This window comes from Sorex fumeus, unplaced genomic scaffold (assembly GCF_029834395.1).
Source record: "Sorex fumeus unplaced genomic scaffold, SorFum_2.1 ptg000091l, whole genome shotgun sequence".
Lineage (NCBI taxonomy): Eukaryota > Metazoa > Chordata > Mammalia > Eulipotyphla > Soricidae > Sorex > Sorex fumeus.
Genome location: NW_026606148.1, coordinates 436,071 through 459,108, shown reverse-complemented (window position 1 = coordinate 459,108; position 23,038 = coordinate 436,071). Strand labels below are relative to the sequence as shown.

The 23,038-nt window shown below is 64.9% G+C and overlaps 1 protein-coding gene across 5 annotated transcripts in view; it reads right to left on the bottom strand.

Moving 5' to 3' along the window:
* Positions 1-7,477: 7,477 nt before the first annotated feature.
* Positions 7,478-23,038, bottom strand: part of IGSF9B (immunoglobulin superfamily member 9B) — a 62,967-nt gene continuing 47,406 nt past the window's right edge. For 2 of the 5 annotated variants that reach the window (XM_056131439.1, XM_056131440.1), the window contains exons 16-20: positions 18,212-18,373; positions 17,791-17,836; positions 15,687-17,303; positions 9,891-10,012; positions 7,478-7,727 (exon numbers count right to left, since the gene is read on the bottom strand). In XM_056131439.1, coding sequence (XP_055987414.1) covers positions 7,519-7,727; positions 9,891-10,012; positions 15,687-17,303; positions 17,791-17,836; positions 18,212-18,373 — 2,156 coding nt within the window. In that variant the 3' untranslated portion in view covers positions 7,478-7,518. Of the gene's footprint in view, positions 7,728-9,890; positions 10,013-14,582; positions 14,629-15,185; positions 15,276-15,686; positions 17,304-17,790; positions 17,837-18,211; positions 18,374-23,038 lie in introns of those variants that run through there. The other 3 variants (XM_056131442.1, XM_056131441.1, XM_056131443.1) reach the window with 3 other exon arrangements.

The following is a 23,038-nucleotide window of genomic DNA, read 5'->3' as shown; positions in this document are numbered from 1 at the left end:
TGTGAGGCCCTAAGTTCAGGCCCAGCACCACAGGCCCCGAGCACTGACTTCCGGGCACTACGCAGGCAGTGGAGAGTGCCCAAGAGTGGACTGGGGCCCCCTAAGCACAGCTCGGGAGCCCCCGAAGAACAGAGTTGGTGAGATTGATGTCTAGGACTCGGTAAACGGAGCCATCCCTGCCCACTCAACAGTCCCCTGGGTCACCCCAACCCCACGGTCCAGCACTGGATGGTCCCTTAAAGCATTGCTTCTGGGCCTGCACCCTGGACAGGGGGTGGGACCCCTCCTCCATTACCGGGGTGTGGCCTCTGTGCACCTCCTTTTCGTACTGCCCAGCACGGGGCAACAGACAGACCCCCTTCCCCACACCACTGTCCGCTGAGAACGACCTTGGACTGGCGCTCTCCAAACTGGGTGGTTGGTAGCAGGACTGACACCCACTCAAGGGCTCTGGAGCCTACTGGGCAGCGCAGAGACCACGCCCAGGGAGTGGCCAAGCCCAGAGGCTAGACCCAGGCACCAGCCTGTCCTGGGGCGCCCAGGTTCTGTGTACTGGTGTGCAGTGGCTCAGTGACTTGGCTTCGGAGCTGTCCCTACCAGCCACGCCATGGAACGCGTGGGGGGAGCGGCTGGGCCTGGGGGGCACACACGCAGGGCTGCACCCCGCTAAGGCGGAGGAAGAGGCCCCGTGATGCTGCTCAACACAGCCGTAGGCCAACAGAGCGGGAGCCAAAGAACAGTCTGGAAACCCCGTGGTGTAGCAGCTTTGGCCAGCCGGACAGTTGCAAGGGTCGCATGGAATCAGCTCGAGCTCCCTGTAAACCTCACCAGGAGGAGCAGATGGTGGCGCCTGAGCCCCCCGGAACCAGGGGGACCCTGGCTTGCCGGCCAGAGATGGGCACATGGCAGGAAGCAGGGCCCCACACGATGGACATTGTGGGGAAGCAGGGTCGGGCCTGGGGCCACCGTCCACCCTAGCTCGTCCCCCTGTTCCCAGAGCCCACAGCACCGTGCCCACGCAGTGGCGCAGTGTCCGGCAGTCGCCCTGAAGGTGGCCAGCCTTTGGTTGAGGAGAGGGGTACTGCCTACTTCACGTCGTCAGCAGCAAGGCTGCCGGCCCTGCTGGGGCCACTGGCCCCAGGTCAGGCCAGGGAGCTCTGGAACAAGGAGAAGCACCCAAGGGAGCCACTGGCTGCAGGGGGCACGTGGGTTGAGGTCTTTTCAGGGCACCCACGGGGCCAGCACCAGCACCCCGGCCCAGTCCCCCCGCCCCCCCGCTCTAGAAATCCTCACCAGCCACATGCTATCGTGGCCAGGGTTCTCCACCCACGCCTCTCCCACTGTGGGGGACCTGTCCCTTCCCAGGGGCACCTGATCTTCCCTAACGGGTCACTCCCTTCCCACAGATGGGCTGCCACTCGGGCAGGCAGCACTGGCTGTGAATCCGGGCGGAGAGAGGTCCTTCTTCGCCTCCTCCTTCCGCTTCAGGAACTGGTGTCTTAGGCGTCCCCTCCCCCCCGCCTGCCCCTCCCTGGCCCCTCTGGATGAAGCCCCTCCTGCCCAGAGACGAGACCCGACCAGCCGCTCCCATGTGCCCGCGGGGGTGGAGGAGCACGGGCCTGGGCTGAGGGAGCCCAGAGAGACTGAACAGGGTCCTCGGGAGAAGAGGCGAGGAGCGGGGAGGGCTTCAAGGCAAGAGCGAGGGACCCAGACCCCACGGGCCAATGGTCCCACTCAGAACATCTCTAAGCACAGGTAAAAAAATAAAGCAAGCTATGACTTCATATAGATATATAGATATATAGATAAGCTAGCTAGACTCCATATAGGTTTCCTATTTATATATATATATGCACTTGGGGGCAGCCCACCCGTCCTGCCTCAGTCTCCTCCACTGCCCACTGCCCACTGCCCGGCTGACCCTCCCATCGAAAGCCGCCTCGGGACTATTGCATCTGATCCTGCATCGCCCCCTCCCCCCGCCCTCTCTCCTAAGTCCCCTCTCTCCTTAAAATAGAGCAAACTATATATATGTATATAATTTTATATACAATCTCCATAAAAATACACTAACAGTGGTCTAGTACTAATTCCACCCTCCTACCCCAAGAGCAGTCTCCCAGCAGAGGAAGTCAAGCAAACCAAGGTCTCCTAGGCCCAGCTATGCAAGCAGATCTGGGGGTCCCCACAAATCTCCTGTACACAAATACACTCCCCAACAGCTCCATACCACTCACACACGTTCAGACACCCCCATTTAGACACATCTGTACACACTCATAGTCACTCATGAACTTAACTCAGACACTCACGCTCTCACACTCACACTCACACACACTTACTCAGGCACTCACTCAGGCACTCATACACACACCCACGCACTCACACATTCATACACATTCATGCTCTCACACATTCACGTGCACACTCACACATGCATACACTGACACCTACTCTCCGCCTGTCCTCAGGAGAGGAAAGTGGTGTGGACAGCTGGGGGCTCAGGAGCAGTCCCGAACACAGCCCAGTCTCCGACACAGGCCAGGCGCCACAATCCCGTCTTTCCAACCTAGTCAAGGTCGTCCGTGGACTCCTCAGACCTCTCACTGCCCCCTGGAAGCAGACGCCAGGGCTGAGTGGCCGACCAGCTCTCTTTCACGGGCTGCAGCATGTCCTGGGGGTCAGTGCCTCCCCCAGAAATCAGGCCTCACAGAGGCCCTCGAGCCAGCAGGAGGGGGCTCACCCCAAGAGGAGACCCCCAAAGCACCCGAGAACATGCCCGCAGAATTTCTAAGGCTGAGGATGCAAAGTCCGCCCTGCCAGCCCTCCTCCCCTCCCCCCACCAGAACCATGCACAAGGCCAGGTGCTGCCGCCGTGGGGGAGCAGGGGCAGTGCGGGAGGGGCTGGAGAAGTCCATGTCAAGGGCACCTCTGGCGAGATGGGAAGGGTAGGACACGGTCCCCAAGTCCCAGAGGTCATCGGAAGCCGAACTGAGCCCCAGAGTCACAGCTGCTCCCATGACCTAGACTCCAGCTGCCCCCTTCCTCACCCAGGACAGCAGAGGTGGCCACAGGGACCTGCTGTCCATGGAGGCCGAGGTCAGGGAGACCTCACTAGGGGCACTGCATCTCCTTATGGACCATGTCTGGGGATGGGGAGTGGGGAGGGTCAGGAGTAAGGCTGGACCCCTGTGGGGTCGGTGCCAGTGGAAGGCTTGGGGCGGACACCCCGGGCCAGCACCTGCTCCCTGTCCGCATGCACCTTACTGGTGCCTCATGTGGAGGACCACAGCGTTCTGGGGTCTGGCCTGGATTTCTAGGAGACTCTGACTCCCCTTCTCACATGGGGCACCCCCGACCCGACATGGAAGTGGGGAGCTGGCCGCGGGTCCAAGGGGCCACCTCCCAGCTGAGGAAGGGCTGCCCCACTGAGCATGAGCTGGCCACCACCGTCCTCTGCAACAAGGCTGGGGGACAGCCGTGGATCAGACGGAGGGGGGAGGCCCCCACGTGGCTGCCCAAGGCCAGCCAGGCGTGACACACGGGCACGTGGCCGGCCCAGGGGTGGGGACACACACACAGGACGAGTCTCCGAGAGGATTGAGCAACAAGCCCCAATCGAGGAAGCTGACCGGCGTCAGAAAGAAGATGTCCATGTTCCGCTTGGGCACTTAGGCGGAATCTAGAAGCAAGAAAGTCCAACGAACTGGCCAGACCAGGAGCCAGCCGGGCACCCCCCCGCCCCGCCCTGCCCCCCCAGGTCCCTTCACGGCCACGCCTCAGCCTGCCCCCTCCCCAGGGCAATCACCGCCTTCCTGTGGGACAATCCTCAACGTGTACGCTGCGTCCAGGGGAGCACCAAGTGACCGTGCACCCAAGGGGGTGAGGCTGTGGTCCCTGGTGAGCATCCTGCTGTCCCCCAACACCCCCATGCTGGAGACACCATGGGGCAAAGGCAGTTCTGGTGAGGCTGGGCCACTTCCCCTTCCGGGTCACTTCTCCTTCCAGAAATCAGCACCCACACTGCCCTCCCGTAGCACCTCCAGTCCCGATCTGAACCTCGGTCACCCCCGATGACAGGCCCACCCCGGGGTGCCCAGCCTCCACCTTCCCCCAACTCTCAGCCAGGTGGACACATGCCCTCTCCTGAGCGGGCCGCCTCCTCTCACTCCCCCCCGCCCCAACGCCTTCCCAGCAAGGCCCACCAAAGCTGTTCCTAGGCTGCAGTGCAGGCCCTGAGGGCCCCCCCTTCCTGCTTTCGAGTTCTTCCTCTACAGTCATGAATGACACTTCGCCCGGCCCACCCCAGAGCCCCCAGCCCCACCCCAAGTAGAAGCTGGAGCTCCAGGCGCTCCCCACCTCACCCAGACCAAGCCTGGGAGCCTGGTTTTCCAGAAATGACGGCTCGTCACACCCAGAAGATGCCCCCCGTCTGCACCCACACAGCTGCTTCTGCTCACAGACCGTTTGCACCTGGGATCGACAGCAAGGCCAGCAGTGAAGAGGCGCCCGCAGAGCACACCGGCCTCCCCTTAGCGGGTGCAGCCCCCAGCCCTCCAGGGAAGCTGCCAGGAGCCCCCTCAGCATCGCCCGAGGCAGCCCGAGGCCTCCCATCGGCGGCCCCACCACCCATGACCCCCACGCGCTCTTGGCCTAACGCCCCATGGAGAACCTTTCGCCCCGACTTCGCCATGGCACTGGAGCGGCTTTCCAGACCGGGAGCCATGGGGCGTCACGGGCACGCGGGGAGACAGCTCACACCAGGGAGAACGAAGGCGCAAGGGAACACCCCAGAGCACAGAGGGCGCATGCTCCCCGGCACGGCCATACCCCCACACGCACCTTCACCTGCGTGCACGCGCTCAGCACCGTGGTTCCCAGGCACCACTGAGCACCACCACACATGTTCATGGGTGCCCACACCACGGACACACAATCGGCACACAGGCGCCCCTCCCCACACACACTCGTGCTCACACATACACACACCTACACATGCCCATCCTCACACTCAGCCGCATGCATGTGCCCAGCACCACGGCCCCAGGAACAGCAGAGCTCCCACACACACACACACACACACACACACACACACACACACACACTCACACATGCCCACGCCCAACCTCAAACTCAGCTGCATGCATGTGCCCAGCACCACGGCCCCAGGAACAGCAGAGCTCACACACACACACACACACACACACACACTCACACATGCCCACGCCCGACCTCACACTCACCCGCATGCATGTGCCCAGCACCACGGCCTCAGGAACAGTGGAGCTCCCACACACACGCTCACACACACACACACACACACACACACACACACACCCCACATGCACATGCTCACACATACACGCACTTACACATGCCCATCCTCACACTCACCCGCATGTATGTGCCCAGCACCACGGCCCCAGGAACAGCGGAGCCCCCCCCACACACACACACACACACGCCCACGCCCGACCTCACACTCACCCGCATGCATGTGCCCAGCACCATGCCCCCGGAAACAGCTGAGCCCTCAGCACACATGTTGACAGGCACCCACGCCCACCCCCGCCTACAGCCACCCCCCTGGGCACGTGCCAGCATGGACGTGGGTCGCTCGACCCCTTTGCCCAGCCACAGAGCAGAGCTTTGCACTCGCAGTCAGTCCCTGAAGGAAGACAGAGGCCGCCGGGCTGCAGGGACAGTCTGGTCAGCGGGGGGACACGTGGCCGGGCGCCACCCTTTGGTCTGAGTGCTGAGGGAAGGGGCAGCCGGAGGCAGAGACCGAGTCAGCACCTGTGTGAGCTTTGAGGGCTCCCCGGCAGCCGGAAGCGCGGCTCCCGTGGCCTCCTCCAGACCTCCTGGTCATTGCTCCCGAAGGCACCTCGGGGCTGGCCGTTCCCAGCACCACACAGCCGGGTTGGCCAGCACGCCTTCCAGCCTGCAGCACCAGCGGGAGAGGACGAAGGCCGCCGGGCACGGGACCCCACCCAGGCCCCCCAGCAACCCCGCAGGATCTCGGGGTCTCTCTGGGGCATGACTCCAGGGGGAAGGCGGCCCCCACCCCAAGGGCCAGGGCCCCACCGGGGGCTCCGGGGGATGGGGGCGGGGTCTCCACCCCCGCCACCTCTTTCGCCACGACTCATCACACTCTTGGGACGTGTGTGGCAGGACAGCAAGGGTGGCGAGAGAGAGAAGCACCGGGCCTGTGTGGCAGAGAGGGGTCCCCGGGAGAGGGCCCCCGCACCGTTCCTGGTCACGACGGGACAGGAGCCGCCAGGGTTCTGACTTGGCCACGTCCCCGCAGGGGCGGCAGCACCGAGAAGGGAATACTTCAAGACGTGGGAGGCCCAGCCCGCGCCGAGGGGCCGCGGGAGGCCAGGCAGGGGAGGGCAGGGCGGCCCGTGGGCGCCTCCTGCCCGGGTCGTGGGCAGCACCATAATCTCTGGGAGAAAGTCCCGTCAGGAGACCTCACGGAAGGAAGCTTCTGGGTGCCAAGTTCGGAGTCGGATGAGATTTTGGCAGAGAAGAGACTGGGGCACGAACCCCGCCGACCAGCCCGGCCCCGATTCCACAGACACAGGACGGGCCGTCACCCTGGGGTGCCCCGGAAGCCGGGGGCTCCCCAGCGCCATCCGCTCCCCTCGGTGGGACGGGGGCGGCCGGGGCCCAGTGGGGTCAGCCTGCGGCACGCGGGGAGCGGGACAGGGTGCCGCCGGCGGGCGCCCCACACGTGGCAATTAATCAATCTGGGAAATTAGCTGCAGCAATGGGGGGAGGATCCTGCCGGCTTTGGAACAGCCTCCGGGGGCCGGCCGGAGGCAGACATAAGTAGGGCCGGGCACTGGGCTCCACTGCACAGAAGGTTCCAGCAGGGGAGGCCTTTGGCCACGGGGCTTCCGGCCCTGCGGGAGCAGGAGGGGCTGGAGCTCAGCCCCGTGAGCCCGGGGACCCGCCTCTCAGGCCCGCTGTGAAGCAGCTTCTGGCCGGGGGCCCGGGCAGCAGGTGGGAGGACGCAGGTGCTGGCCCGGCCTGCCCCCCACGTCCCGCCACGCCCCCCGCAGCAAAGCAACAAGGGCTTGCGTCGGGCTCAGGGGTGCTGACCCCTGCTGAAGCCCCCAATTCAGGGTGAAGGAAAGAGACGCGGGGAGGGTGACGGCCACCACCCCCGCTGGGCCCCGTCCTCCTCCGCCGTCAGGCCCAGCTGCACCGGGTTTCCACATGCTCCGACACACGCAGAGGAGCCCGGCTCCCGCGGGGCCGCGAGTCTGGAGGTCGGCGGGGAGGGCCAGGCCAGCTCCCTCCCGAGGCCAGCGGTTCCTCGTCCACTCACCCAGGACTGAGGGCGGGGGGGGGCGGGTGGCTCCGGCCCCCCGTTCCCTCCCCATCTCCATCCGCTGCTGCTGAGTGGTCTGCGCTGGCCAGCCGGGTTTTGGAGGGGACCGCAGGGCACAGTCTCGGGGGGGCGAGGCCCCCAACCCTCTCGCACTGCGGGGGCATTTAGAGAGGGCGGGAGGGTCACAGCAGAGTGGCGTGGCCGGGGTCGTCCTGGTCCATGCTGTTGAGAATGGCCGTCTGGTCTTCCGGAAGCTGCCGGTGGCACAAGTCCGAGAGGCGGGCAAAGGGGTCCGGCCGGGGGTGTCTCTTCTTCTTCCGGAGGGAGACGGCCTCGTCGGGCCACAGGACCTGGGAGTCGGGGAGCTGCTGCGCCTGGGAGGCAGAACCGTCTGGGAGGGAGGAGAGGCCGGCGGGTGAGCCCGCGACAGGGTCACGCCGGAACCAGGGGGCCGCCAGGGCAGGGCCGGGGCACGGAGCCGCGGGAAAAAAGCCGGCACCAAATGGCCCCCCGCGGAGCCACAGGGGCCCCGGCCCCGGCCCCCCGCGCCTGCCCTCGAGCGGCCTCTCTGCGCTTCACCTTGAACGTGTTCACTGGCATCCTCAGCCCTCGGCCCTCGGCCCACGTTCTGTTCCATTCATCGAGCTCAGCCCCCCCCTCCCCCCAGGGTGCTGGACTTGAGCCCCAGTTCTGTCCAGGCCACCCAGCTCGAGGCCCGTGTGGAGAGACCGCGGGGGCCCTTGAGGACTCTGGGTGATTCATGACTGGGACGGTGGGTGGCAGAGACAAAGACCACCCAGCCCCTGAAGGACAGAAACAGAAAGAGATGGAAAAGACGCTGGAAGGATGTGGAGAGACACTGGGTGCCAGACACTTCAAAGAACGCCTTCAGGGCTTCAGGCCCTGAGAAGACACACAGCAGGAGACGAGGGGGCCGGACTACAGGAGGGGCAGCAGGAAGGCCCAGGGGCGGGCAGGGGACACAGAGGCCAAACGCAGGGGGAGGAACCTGGAGTCTACTCTTGACACACGGGAAGCTTCCAGAAGGCACTGAGAGAAAATGTGGGGTGCCTAGGTCCGTATCTGTGCCCAGGATGTCTACGTGCACCCGCAGGGGATGACTGAGTCTGGGGTGACCGCCCTGGGGACAGGCGTGGGGGGAGGATGCTGCCGTCTAGAAGCGCCCCTGGACTTAGTCTGAGCAGCTGAGATGGAAGAAGGGACTGGCGTCACGATGTCTCGGCGATGGGGCCAAGAGCAAGGGTGTGAGACATGAGGGCGAGGGCGGAGTGGAGGGCCTGGCTGCCCCTGGGAGGAGACGGCTTCGGTTCTGACCCTGGTGGCGGGAGACCTGCCAAGGAGAGGCAGATCGGGGAGAATCATCGATGAGGAGTTTGGATGCACCCCAGGCGTATCGAGCAACCACGTGCGGACAACTAGAAATCAGAGACAAGCCCAGGGAAGAGGCTGGGCTGCTGACAGACCCGAGACGGGACGGGAGCCAGGCTGACACGGAGCTGACGGGGAACCAGCCTGACAGGAAGCTGACGGGAAGCCCAGCTGACAGGAAGCTGACGGGGAGCCAGGCTGACAGGGAACGGACAGGGAGCGGGGCTGATAGGAAGCCTCATCTGTGAGGAAAAGCAGCAAGGAGACCATCAGCCCAACCCTCCCCACAGCCATCTCCCTGGGCTCAACATAAACCAGTTCCCCGAGTCCAAGAAGAGCGAAGTCATTCTCACACCCTCCTAAGAGGGCGTGAGGGGCCGGTGCAGTGGGATAGATACGGGAACCGATTAACAGAGAGGGGTCCTCTCAGGAAACTGTGTGTTCACACGCAGAGCTATCTGGTCGAACTGCGGGGGCTGGGCCGGGCCCTTGGCTCCCCCACAGAGTGAGCAGGGCCCAGGTTGGGACGCCACAGAGAAGGAGACAGGAGAAAGGGACACGCAGAACACAGGGGCCGGGTATCACTCCTGTTTCACTGTTTGGGACAACTCCCAGCCTGGTCATCTCCACAGTTCGACCTGGTCAACTCCCTCTGGGGTCATCTCCACAGTTCCTCCACGGCAGGGATGACCTGGGGGCTCCCTCAGGCAAAGCCTGCACTCTGGCCTACCCCACCCAGGTGATGCTAGAGTGAAAGGCTGCCCCCCCCCCACTTCAAGCACCCGCCTGCCAGGAGAGAATTCCAGAGGAGGGAGATCAGGAGAACCAGAGACTCGCCCTCACCTCCCTCATTTTCCACATGTAAATGCGAGGTAGCACAGAGGACTGCCTTGCAAGCCACCAACCTGGGCTCCATGCCGGGCACCCCATAGGGTCCCCCACACCTCACCAGGACTGAGCAGTGAGCACAGAACCAGGAATGAGCCTTGAGCACTGCCGGGTGTGGCCCCCAAAACAAACCCCCCCCCGAAAAAAGGTCACTTCTGGTTCTCCTTGAGAAGCAGGGTAGAAAAGGGCCCCAGAACAAGGGAAGTGGGGGCAGGGGGCCCCCGGCCACCGCCTGAGCTCACACCCCACGTGGCGCGGAAGGGCCGCGGCCATTTACCGGATCGTTTCTTGGACTTCGAGGAGCCCTTGGATGACTTTTTGGGCTTCTTTATCCGCTGGTATTTCAGGGCCTCCAGCCTCTCAGGCGCAGCAGGGCTCCCGGGCGCCGGCGGGCGTGTTCTGGAAGGGACAAGGGAGAGGCCCGGGTCAGCCCCGCGCGGGAAGGAGGGGAGGAGGGCGTCGAGGAGCGGGCCCTGCGGGGCCCTCCGGCCTTGGCAGCGTGCCTGGACGTGGCCTCTCTGGCGCTGGGGCGGCCTGCCTGCGGGGACGGCTCTGTGGCCGGTCACCAGCACACCTAGGAAAGGGAGAGAGCAGCATCAGTCTCGTGCCTGGCTCTGCTGGGGACCTGCGGCCGCGAGCCGTCGGGAGAGAAGCAGCTTCCGGAGAGGACGGAGAGAAACGTCCGAGGACACGGCAGACGGCGGGCGCCTTCCACAGACTTGGCTCCACGACCCCGTCACCGGGGTCCTACCAAACGGAAGCACGGGGACCCGGGAACCCCCTCCCGCCGCAGTCCTCAGGCCCAGCCCGCCGCCCGGCTCCTCTGGGCACAGGACTGCGGCAGAAGCCGGCAGCCTGGCGGCAACCACACACGGCAGCAGGAGGCGCTCAGTCGCCAGGGTCCCCAGGGCAGGAGGTCACAGCTCCAAGGCCGAGGAGGAAGGCTCTCTGCTCCCCTCGCACCCCTCCACGTGCCCGGGGACAGAGAGGGAGGCAGGGAACGCTGGGACGACAAAGGGCATGGCGAGGGACAAGCTGAAGTGGAGAGAACTGTCCAGGCGTGTCCACGGCCGGCCCTCCTCTGGGGACAGGGCACAGTCGGCCTCTCCCTTCCCCTGGCACCGGACAGGTGAACTGTGACCCGAGGGAGAGGGTCAGCGAGGCTGCCTGGGGAAGGAAGCCCGCGGGTGAGCCCGCTGTCCAGAGTGGGCGCGGGCACTGCAGCCTGGCCCCGTCCCCAGCTGTCTCCGCAGGCTGGTGCAGCAGGAACCCAGAGACCCGAGTCAGAAGGCCGAGTCCCGCCTCTTCCCGCAGCGAAGCGTCTCCAGGCCTCTCCTCCGGCCGTCAGCTCCGCCAGCATCGACGGACAGACGGACACCAGTGCCCACTCCCCAGCGCAGGCCAGAGACACTCGTGACTTCGCACACAGCCCCCGACTCCCCGCCCGTGGGCAGCTATGCCGAGGCCCACCCCGTCCTCTGCGCCCCCCAAGTGCTGGGAGGGCACAGGGAGGCGGGGGGCGGGGAGTGAGTTTCCGACGGGAGGGGCTGCCCTCACTCCCTTCTCCGCCCTGGACTTGGGCCTCCTCATGCTGCCTGAGAGAGACAGCAGGGGGGGAGGCCACTGTCCCACATGTCCACACACGCTGGCCGCAAGCCTCCAGGCGAGGTCCCGACATGGCCCGGAAGCAAAGGACTGTGTGCACAGCACTCCAACCCCGTCCCTGCCCGGCCTCACTCCCCAGGCAGATGCAGAAGTGGGCAGGCGCCCAGGCCCTCCTGAGGGGTCCCACAGCCAGCAGGGACGTCTGTGGAGAAGGTATTAGTGCCACCGGCCATGATCGCTTGGATCTTTTATCGGGGTGAGGGCTCCCACGCAGTGCTCAGGAAGCCCAAGGGCCCCTCCCACTGGCTCTGGACCCACAGAGCCACCTGGCGGAGGGCCTCGAGTCACGCCCGGGAGGGAGGGGCTGTCACTCAGGGCTCCGGCCTCCCTCCGGGTCCTTCCTATCCCGAGCGATTACTTACCACTCCCCAGGCCAGGCAATGCGCTACAATAAGCCCCTTTAATCCTCACAGCGCACCAAGAAGCCGATACTACATCAGCCTCTTTGTCGGGCGGAGACACTGGAGGCAGAGAAGGGAATTAGCCTGTGCCCGGAGCCCGTGGCCGGGAAATGCCGCCACTTCCCAGGCCTCAGTCAGATGCGCGTCCTGTCCCTCCGCGACAGAACCAGGGCAGAAGCCAGAGAAGGAAACGGCAGCTCCATCTGCTTCCACCTGGGCGCAGACAGCGCCGGCAGGAGCCGGACCCGACTGGGAGGGTGCTCGGGGTCGGGGCTGCAGCCCCAAACCACCCCAGAGGGCCGATCCTTGGATGGAAGAGCATCCCCCACCCCCCCCCCCCGGGAGGAAGAGTCACACGAGCCCCTTTCGGGGACCAGCAGTCGCCCCTGCCGGTGTCTCCCTGGGCTGGAAGCTCAAACACAGACAGGACAGAAACACCACGACACTGTCCCCAGGCAGCAGACGAAGACAGGCTGAGCGTCTGGAAGGAGGCGCGGGAGGGGAGGAGGGAGGGACGAATGGAACGGGCCTCTGCAGACACACGGAAGTGACGCAGGAAGTTCCCCTCCAGCGCAACTCCCAGGGACTAAGGCCCCCTCCCCCATCTCCAGGAAGGGGGACCCCTGGCCCAGGTCTGTGTGAGCCCAGCATGAGGCACCCAGGAAATGAAGCCTTGGGCTGGCGGCGTGTGGGACCCACAGCTGCGCCCTGGGCACCTGGGGCTGGGCCTGGCCTTCCCCACCCCGAGGTGCTCCTCCCTGCCAGCACGCCAGGGCTCTGAGGTGAGGGCAGCCCCAGCTGTCTGGGTTCCTGCCCTACGCTGCCCGTCCGAAGCAGCCGCCAGGACCGGGGTTCCGCCGCCTGCTCTGAGATGCAGGAACCCGGGCGGCACTCCTGAGCTCTCTGCTCCCCTGGAGAGCAGGCCTGGGAGGGGAGAGCCTCAGAACCCCTCCTCCTGCCACGCCCCGAGAGCTGGGCGCCAGGACGCAGCTGTCCACAGACGCCTGTCTCTGTGAAGTGAGTGACTGCCACTCAGCGCAAGGCAAGGCTGCGTCACTGCAGGCTTGGAGCACGCACTGCTCCCCAGACAGTGCTCTCTAGAGACTGCTCCTGGACACTGCTCTTGGCTCAATGCTCCCCAGACACGGCTTCCCTGACAGTGCTCCCTGGACACTGCTCCCAGGATTGTGCTCCCGGACACTGCTCTCGGGCCCCTGCTCCAGACACCGACCTCAGCAGGTCACAGTTCCACCTTCTGCCTTAAGGGATGGCAAAATCGCTGGCCTATCTCCTCCCAGTCTGAAAGCCACAGGGTTAGAGGCGTCCACTGCCTGCTCTCGGCCAGACTCCTGGCCCCAGGTGGACGCTGGCGCCCCGGGGACGCTCATGCCTCAGAGAGCTGGCGTTGCAGAGTCGGGGGTCACTCCTGCCCAGCCTGGGGGGTCTGCGGGGATCCCCCGCACTGCCTCCCACGGGCACCCCCAGACGCTCCCAGACCCCCATCTGGGCCATACACCGGACAGGGAGGATGCAGGCGGCACCGGCTGTGACCGGCCGGGGCCCCAGGTAACAGGAGGGGGAGGTGCTGCCGCATGGCTCCCCGTTCAGAGGGACCGCCCGGTGCAGGGAGAGACAAGGGGAACAGGACAGAGCGCACGGACGCAGACAAGACGTGGCACTTCTCCAAGCAAGACCGACGGGGACACATGCAGACCAGCACGGCAGCGCTGACGGCAGCCGAGCCCCATGGCCCAGCAGGTACGGCGCCCGGTGGGGGGTGGGGGGCCGGACTCCGAGGCTCGGGGTGGGGTTCATTCTCCTGGGCCGGGTGCTGGCCAGGCCCCTCCCCCTCACCCCTGGTTTCTGGGTTGCCACAGCAGAGAAGGGAGCATTCGGCCAGCACAGCTCCGGCGTGGGTGGATGTGGAGGGGAGGCTGGAGGGCGGGGTGCAGCCCGGGGACAGGGAGGGCAGCAGCGAGGGCAGTCCTGGGGCTCACACCTCCAGGAGGCCCCGGAGCAGTCAGAACTGGGTGGGGCGGGGGAGGGGGTGGTCCCGTCACTGTCACTCCAAGAGCCCACAGGAGGCCGCAGAGCCGCCCCAGGAGCTCCCTCCGGCCTCCTCTCTCTCTGGAAGCCGAGCTCCTGCCTGGAGGAGGAGGCCAGACCCGAGGCGGGCCCCGGACCCTCGCTCCCCTCCCAGGACCAAGAGGCGTGGGCACCGGGCCAGGGGCTCGGGGAAGGCCTGGGGCCCAAGGAGCTAGGGGCGCCCACTTCCCTGCCCACGAGAGAGCAGGCGGCTGGGAGTGGAGCGAGCGAGCGCCTGCCCACGGGCCAGTCTGGCCTGTCCCGGGGGCCGCCTCGCCCCCGCCCCAGGAGCTGTGACACCCCCCCACGCGCCCACCCCAGCGCAGGGGCGAGCAGCGCTGGCTGCGGGCGCTCCTGGAGAGCAGGAGGTGGGGGCGACGGGGCAGTGAGGGACCAGCCACCGGGCAGCAGGGGAGACGTGGCGCAGGACAAGGGAGGAGGGTCCAGGGCCCCAGCCCGCGCTGGCTGCAGATGCAAAGCGGCTCCGGCCTCCCAGCGCACGGGCATGCGGGGCACCCCAAGCCGGCCCGCGGCGCTCTGGGTGGGCGCTGGCAGCGGAGGCGGGGAGGGGGACACACCGCCAGGCAGTGGGGGCGTCGAAGCGGCAGCTAAGCGGGGCCGAGCCGGGAGGGGCGGCCGCGGGGAGCAGCGCGATGTGGGGAACCCAGAAGCCACGGGGATGGGGGCGCGCGGCGGCGGTGGTGGCCGCGCGCGGCAGGAGGGGGAGGGACATGGTCTGGAGCCCCCGTCGAGGAAGCGATGGCCCTGCCGAAGCCCCGCCTGTCCACCCCCCGCCCCCCGGCCCGGAGCTCCCTTACCTATTGAGCGGAGGAGAGGCTTGTCTCGGTAACACTGCCCAGATAGCTGAGATCAATCAGAAACAAAGCAGTTACCAGCAGGGCCACGGGGCACCACACACACCCCGGGGCGCAGGGGGCACGGCCGGAGACCCCGACCACAGCGGCCAGAGCGCAGAGACAAGAACCGATGGCACGCGGGACGCAGGAAACAGATGAGCGCGCGAGGACGGGACGGGACGGGACGGACGGGACGGGCACAGACCTGCGGCTGCGGCCTCCGCCCAGGCGGGCAGACGGGCAGACGGACTGACGGACGGCAGCGGGCGCCCTGCGCACCCGCGGCCCAGGAGCCTCCCGGGCAGGGGCGGGATGGGCGCGGGGCGGCCCCCAGCCTGCCTACCACCGGCTCGGCCTCCTCGGGACGCTGCGAACCTGCACACCCAGCAGCCACCAAAGGACCGAAGCGGAGGGACGGGGACGGGGACCCTAGGGAGACGCGGGCGGCCCGAGCAGGGGAGCCGCCCGGAGATGGAGCAGAAGAGAGACAGCGAGACAGGAGGAGGAAGAACGGGACGGTGAGCAGAGGCGCAGGCAGGCTCCAGCGAGCCCGGGGCGCGGTACCTGGCATACCGGCCGCCACGGCCTAGACTGTGCGCTCCCAGGCAGGCTGACCGCGGGAGTGTGTCTGTCTGTCTGTCTGTCTGCAGCTTCCTGCGAGGCACACGGGTCGGGGAGGGGGCTCGGGGCCAGTGGTCTGCAGCCTGAGGCTCGGCGCCTGGCCTCCAGGCACCCACCGGGCGGTCTGAGGGGCAGAGCAGGGCACGGGAGCCCCTGGCCGGGAGGTCCGGGGAGGTCGGGCTTCGGGGGGGGTCCGGCTTGGCCAGGAGGAGAGGCCGGGGCAGATGAGGAGGCAGGCCCGAGGCAGAGCTCCTCCTCCACCGTGAGAGAAACCGGGGTCCCCGATCACCGAGCACACCACGCACGCGGGCGCGCCCCCTGGCCCGGCCCCGGGCCACGGCTGCCAGCAGAGACCAGAGCTAGGCTCCAGAAAGGGGGTCCGTCGGGGGCCGGGGCCGGCTGGGGAGGCTGGGGGGAGGGGAGGCAGACCCGGCTCACACTCACCCGGAAGGGGGAAGCGGTGGGGGGGGCCCCTCTGGTCGGAGCAGCTCCTCCCCCACCCTCCGAGGGGAGGGCGTCTGGCCGAACACGTCCAGGGTGTCTGGGGGCCCCGGCGGCGGCGGGGAGGGGCAGCTGGTGGCCAGCGCGGTGAAGCCCATGGCCGGCCGAAAGCTGAGGCTGCTGCCGCTGCTCTGGGTCGGGGAGCCCGTGGACGGCGGCGTGGGCTTGCGGGAGAAGCTGACGGCGGCTGGGGGCTGCAGCGTGATCTCGGACATCTCGGCCTGCTGCAGGAGGCCGGGGCGCGGCCGGGCGCGGGCAGCCAGCTCCGGGGAGCTGGTGCGCGAGCTCAGGGGGCTTTGGGTCAGAGGCGAGAGCCGTGCGGGCTGTAGCACCACTTGATGTAAACTGGGCTCGGCACGCCGGGCCTGCCGGGGGCTGGGCCGGGGCCGGGGCTGGGGCTCGTACCACCGGGTGTCCAGGCCGAGCGTGCTGGGCTCGGCCGGCTCGGGGTAAGGCAACACGGGTATGCCCATGCCTTGGCTGGTGTGTCGCAGCTGCCCCTGGCCCACCAGCGGCTGCAGAGGTCTGTCCTGCCACTTGGCGGTGGCCGTGGCGCCGGGCCCGGGCACGGGCCCGCGGCCCGGGGACTTGCCGGCCCAGCCCTTGGGAGCCTCCAGAGACAGGATGCCCGGGTAGGCCGCGGGCACCTGCAGGGGCCCGGGCGGCAGGCCCCGTGGGAGGCCGGCCCTGGGCTGCAGGCTCTCGGGGACGTCGCAAGGGGGCAGCTGGTGGGAGAACATCATGGCCGGCGCCTCCAGGCCCCCGAAGGGGAACTCGGGCCGGCCCCAGGGCTCGGGCGAGCGGCCGCCCGTGGGCGTCTGAGTCAAAGGCAGCGTGCTGTTGGACGCGTTCTCCCCGTTCTCCTCGGGGATGGTGGGGTGTCCGAAGGGGCCCTCGCTGTGCAGGGGCGGGGAGGACAGCACGGAGCTCAGCGGGCTGCCCACCTCGGGCATGTAGAAGGGCGGCGGCTCCACCTCGCCGGGGCTGCTGCTGCTCAGGTACCCGTAATACTGGCCGTGGTGGAAGGGCCGGGGCGCGGGGGGCCGGGCCTGGCCCGTGGCCTGCAGCCGCCCCTCCAGGCCCCGGGGCTGGAAGCGAGGGCTGTAGGCGGGCGGCGGCAGGTAGGACTCCTGGCTGGACGAGAGCGGGGTCAGCTGGGCCTTGAGGGCGGCCACGGACGTGGGCACCAGCGGGTCCTCGTTCTCCTCGTCCGACTGGCGGAACTCGGGGTACATGTCGGACTCCTCGGCGAAGGGGAAGCCCTCGATGCGCCGGCTCTTCACGGACGGCTCCATGTCGGACGGGTCCATGACGAAGCGGCCGTCGGGCCCGCGGCTGATGAGCTCGATGGGCGTGGTGGCCTCGGCCTCCGCCTCCGCCTTGGCCACGCTGTACTTCTTGCTGCTGATGGCCCGCTTGGTCTTCTTGTACAGGGACAGCTCCTTCTCCCGCGTGGGGCTCAGCATCCGCTTGGCGGCCGGCTGGCCCTGGTCGTCGGAGGACTCGGACAGGGCCCGGAGCGTGCGGGTGCTCTCGGGGCTCACCTTCCCGGAGGACAAGCTGCGGGGACAGCGGGGAGAGGGTGAGGGCAGCCGCCGCCGCCGCCTGCCCTGGCCTATGGGGGGAGCACCGCTACCCGGGGTCCAGCTGTGGGCAGATGTGCTTGGGTGTCACTCCTACAGTGCTCCGGGATTCAACTCGGGCCTCCCGCATGCAAGCCTCCAGCCTGTGCTGTCGTGTTTGAAACGAGATTGGGACCACCTGGGTCCTGTGCTAGCCGGGCTCAGTCGAGAGACCAGCTCCATCCCCGGCAGCTCAAGAAACACCCGCTTCCATGCTCACCTCCCAGCACAGGGGGTGAAGGTGGGCTGCTCTCCAGAGCACAGGACTAGGGACCATCTGCCTCCCGGCTGGCCTCCAGGCCTGCCCTGCCCCTCAGCAAGGCCAGCGTCAAGGCACCGTGACCCACCTGGACATGCTGCCTGCCCCCTCGCCTGTCCCCAGCCCCCACCCACACTGTGGCTCTGCCAGGCCCAGAGGCACTCACGGAGACTCCAGGCTCTTCCTGCAGTGAGTGATGGAGAGTGGAGGGTCTGGAAGGGAACGGAGGCAACAGCCAGTGAGACTGAGACCCCAGCACGTCTCCCCAGGGGGGTCTCGGGCCCTGCATCGGGCCAGTGGCCGCTTCCCCTGTACCCGGGGTGGGCCCAGGCCAGGGCCCGCTGCCACCCCCTCCCAGCTCACCCCACCAGCCTGGGCCTTCCTCCCTCCCCCACGCTTCTGCCCACAAGACTACAGTGTGCCCACTTCAAGAGGGAGTGTGCCAACAGGGGCTCTCCCCCTGCTCTCCAAGGGAGCTCTGGCCCAGGGCTGGGTGGAGTAGGGGCCAGGCGGTCACCCACCTCCCCGGGCCAGGCAGACACCCACCTCCCCGGGCCGGGCAGAGCAGGGGCCAGACAGACACCCACCTTTTTTGCGCTTGAGCTTACGTTTGCGCTGCTTGTTCACGAAGCAGGCGGCCAGGGTGCTGAAGAGGATAGCAGCCGCCAAGAAGCAGATGGTGGCCACGATGCCGGCCAGCACTGGCCGGGCGAGGCCGTCATCCGTCAGGTCGGGCTGCGGGAAGATGTCTGCGGGCGGGAAGGGCCACGCCTGAGTCCCCCCGTGCCGCGGGCCCCAGGCGTCCCCACCTCCCCAGTCTCTCCCCCACCCTACAGACAGCGCGAAGCTGCAGGGAGCGGGAGGTTTAGGCAGGAGGCAGACCCCAAGGTGGCGGGGCAGCTCGGCAGCCACTCAGGGAGAGGCGACAGACTTTCCCCACAGAGCTGGCTTCCCCGGGCTGGAGTGCGCACTCACACGCACAAGGCCTCGGGTTCGGGTCCTGGCACTGCACAGTCCCCTGACAGGGCTCTCATAGCCTTGGTGGCCCCTGAGCACTGCAGGGTGAGCACCAGCACAGTGCCAGGCCAAGCACTGGACCGTCCTGCCTGGCTCACCCCGCCAGTCTGGGCCTTTCTCCCTCCCCCACGGTTCTGTCCACAAGACCCCAGTGTGCCCACTCCAAGGGGTATTGCCAGAGGTGACCCCCAAGCCCCCTGTCATTGCTGGGGTTCCCCCAACACACACACACACACACACACACACACACACACACACGTCTTTTGTGCTTCGTTGCCTTCTGCAAGTGCTTTGCCCACAAGACGCAGCAAGCCTGCTGGGGCGCTGGGTGCTAGAGAGAGGACGGGGCCAGCTGGTGTGAGGATGGTCTGCAGACATGTGGGTGTTCGGGCCTGAGCCACACTACGGTGGGGCTGACTTTCAGTTCAGTGGAAAGATGGAGCCCGCGGGAAGGAGCAGGATCGCCACTGCAGAACGCAGGCCTGGCCTCAGAAACGTGAGGGACTCCAATAAGGAGGAGGCGTCCATGAGGTCGTGTATCACCAGGTGACCCCCAAGGCCCTGAGCACTGAGGGGCCCCACTGGAATGGAACAGTGCCTGCCTCCTTCTATGGCACAGAGCTGAGTGTCACCAACACCCGGGTCCCAGAGCCTGTCAGGAAGGGGCAGAGCAGCCCAGTGGGCCACCACGAGCCTCACTGGGCTCCGCAGGGCACATACAGGCTCTGAGCCACAGGGCGGGGTTCACGGCCACGTCGCAGCAGCAACACACACTGGGGCCTTGGGAAACGGGACCTGGGTCTAGAGTCCCCACACAAGGATTCTTCCAGCCACATGCATGGCTCTGGGGAGCCAGACAGAAGGACACCGAGTGTGAGTGGCTGAAGGGGAGCCTGTGACAGGCACCGGACTGAACAGGCGCCCGGAGGATCCCACGGGGGACCCGCCAGCAGCTCGAGGAGAGTGTCCGACACCGAACAAAGTGGCACCCGAGCCAGGGGAAGGGCTCCGCAGCCACCCACAGCTGCGTCCCCACAGCACAAGGTCCTCTGGACCCCCAGACCCGCCTTCGCAGCCTAGCGGCAGCTGCGGCCACAGGCAGGAAAACCAGACTCAGTGCCAGGTGGAGGCGGTGGACAGGAGCCCCAGGCGTGAAAACAAAGACAATATCCACCACCCCCGAAACTCTCCGCGGGGCAGGCCTCTACCTGGTGTCCTAAGGGGTGGATTCGGGAGAAAAGGAAGGCTAGGACGGGGGACAGGAGGTGACTCAGCTCCAAGGACGGAAGCAGCGGGGGTCAGGGGTGGGAGGCGGGCACTGAGAACTTCACTTCGGCTGCACAGACACAGCAGCGGCCAGGCTCAGCATACACCCAGCAGTGCAGCTCCTGGCAGGACGGGCAGGCACACGCAGGCACACGCCTCGCACCACCCCCCTGCATAAAACCAGACCCCACAGCACAGCAACAGAAGAGCCACAGAGATGGGGGCGGGGGCGCCGATGACAGACCCAAAGGGTCCCCGACACCCTCCAGCTCCGTAACCTCTGAGATGAGACCTTCCAGGAGATGGAGGTGAGGCTGGGTGGCGGCCTGCCGTAAGGAGCAGAACAGAGTTCTAAGAACAGGAAGCGCAGACCGGGTGTGGCGGCTCGGCCTTCGGAAGTCCCTGAAGGAAGGAGCACAGCCGGGAACCAAGACACGTGTGGGAAGGCTCAGAGCCGTGATGGAAGCCAAGGAAGGGTCAGTGTGTCACAGGGTGAGATGCAGAAAACCATCAGTAAGGAACAGAAGACCCAAAGAAGGAGAGAAAATAAAGGGGAAGGAATTATGCATGGTAGCAAGACTCTTCGCGTTTCCTAGGTGTAAGGGTCCCCAGCAGGGGCCGAAACAACAGTACAGCAGGAAGGGCGCGTGCCTTGCACGCAGCTGACCCAGGTTCAATCCCCTGCACCCCAGATGGTCTCCTGAGTCCCCCAGGAGCAATCCCTGAGCACAGAACCAGGAGTAAGCCCTGAGCACCGCTGCACGCCCTGCAGAAAAACAAACAAACACAAACACTGTCCTCCCACTGTTCAACGATTTGCTGGAGCGGTCCCAGTAACGTCTCCATTTTGGGACTTGTTGTTACTGTGTCTGGCATATCGAATACGTCACGGGGAGCTTGCCAGGCTCTGCCGCGCGGGCGAGATACTCTCGGTAGCTTGCTGGGCTCTCCGAGATGGGTGGAGGAATCAAACCCAGCTCGGCCGGGCTGGCTGCGTAACAAGGCAAACGCCCTACCGCTGTGCTATGGCTCCAACCCTGAAAGAAAAAAAAAAGTCCCCAAGGAAAGAAAGAGAGAACAGAGGACTGGTGGGTGGTGAAAGAAACTATAACTTAGGACGGTATAACTCAAAGCGATGCCAAGCTGCCGATTGCCCCAGATGGACTAGTCTCTGGGCTAAGAACCCTTGGGCCTTCTCAGTCCCTGACCCACTGAAGGCCCAGGCCACACCTCCCCCATAAAGTGCCCAGCTCCACAGCCCCACAGCTCATCTTTTTGGATCATACCCAGCGATGCACAGGGGTCACTCCTGGCTCTGCATTCAGGAATTATTCCTGGTGGTGCTTGGGGGGACCATATGGGATGCTGGGAATCGAACCTGGGCCGGCCACGTGCAAGGCCCTACCTGCTGTGCTATCGCTCCAGCCCCCACCCCCAGCTAGTCTTGAGGAGACACCAAGTCCACTGGACCATCCCAGTCCCAGGCTCCTGGAGCATATGGTTGCGTATATGGCCACACAACCCCTCCAATTTTCACAGCCCAGATTCTGGAGGGTGAGGTGGGAAAATGGGGACAATGGTGGTGGGAAGGTCACACTCGTGAGAGGTGTGGTGTTGGACACTGCCTGAAACAATTGTATAATGAAACCTTTGTAAATCACGGTGTTCAAATAAGGTTTTAAACATTTTTAAAAGAAAATATATATATAGCTTAAAATTTCCTCCTGTGTTGAGTCATACACCAAGATCCAAAAAACTCAAAGGGTTCCAAACAAAATAAACACCAGGGCCCGAGGGATAGTCCAGAGGATAAAATGCTGCCTTGCAGGTGGTGTCCCCATTCTATTTCCAGCACAGGATCCCCTGTCCAACACCAAGAGTGACCCTGAATTCAGAGTCAGAAATAAGCCCTGAGCACAGCCAGCCAGGGGTGACCCAAAACACAGAAAAAACAGGAAACAAAACAAACAAAATAAACCCAAACAGAAAAGAAAACACCGAGACACACAGTAGTTAAAATATCAAAAATCCAAATCCAAGATCAAGATAGAATCCTGAAGGCAGTGAAACCAAAGGAGGAGTTTACACATCAAGGATACACATAAAATTACAGAAAATCTATCATGAGACACTACAGGCCAGGAGAGAACACTTGTACATATGAACAAGTTGGATGAAATAAATATCCCAACAAGAATACTCTGGGCACAAGGGACCCAGCCCCGGCAGCCAAAAACCTCCTTACAACCACTCTCACACACTCCGGCCGAGCCTGACCCATGAGTGAACCCCCAGAAAAACCAGATATGCAGGACTTTGTGACTGAAAACTCTGGGTTCCACAGGACCGGGAGCAGGGATTCTCTGCAATTACCCCCCTGCCTCTGGTAACTCAGCAGTCATGCCCATAAGCACCTAAGGCTGGTGCCAGGTAATCACGTCATCGGCCACCTGCAGTCACATGTCCTTCTCTCCCAGAAAGGAGCGTAACATGACACTCACCATAACCATGGGTGCCAGACCCCACACCACACTGTTTCATTTGGGGTGCCCTAGAGGAGGGCGGGTGAGACCCCTCCCCGTCCCAAGGGACCCAGCCCCAACCACCGCCTCCAGAACTCAACCCCCGCCATGCTCATAGACACTCTCACATGCTCGGGCCAAGCCTCACCCACAAGTGAACCTATTCCTGGATAGCTCATACCTCACACCACCTATACTCCAAGAGTACTGCACCACATTTGATGGGGTTCAAAGTAGGAGGCAACCAATCTTAGAGGAAAATATTTTTTACAGATATATAGATGTATATATATCTTTATTAGTACACAAGGCTCAACCTTTAATAACATGTTAGTGACCTCTTGTAGAAGGGCTCAATAGCCCCTTGGTGAGATACAATCTTCACACTCTTTCCTCTTAAGGAAACTTATTTGGAGCATTTTGAGTGGTTTTTCATAACAGACAATCCAAAATATATTTTGGTTCTGCTTCGGGGTAGGGGTTGGAGTTTGGGATGGAAACGTCTGAATTATGGTGGCAGGAAGGCAGTAATGGTGGTGGGATTGGTGTTTGAATATTAAATGTGATCAAATATTGTGAACTATCACTGTCACTGTCCTCCCGTTGTTC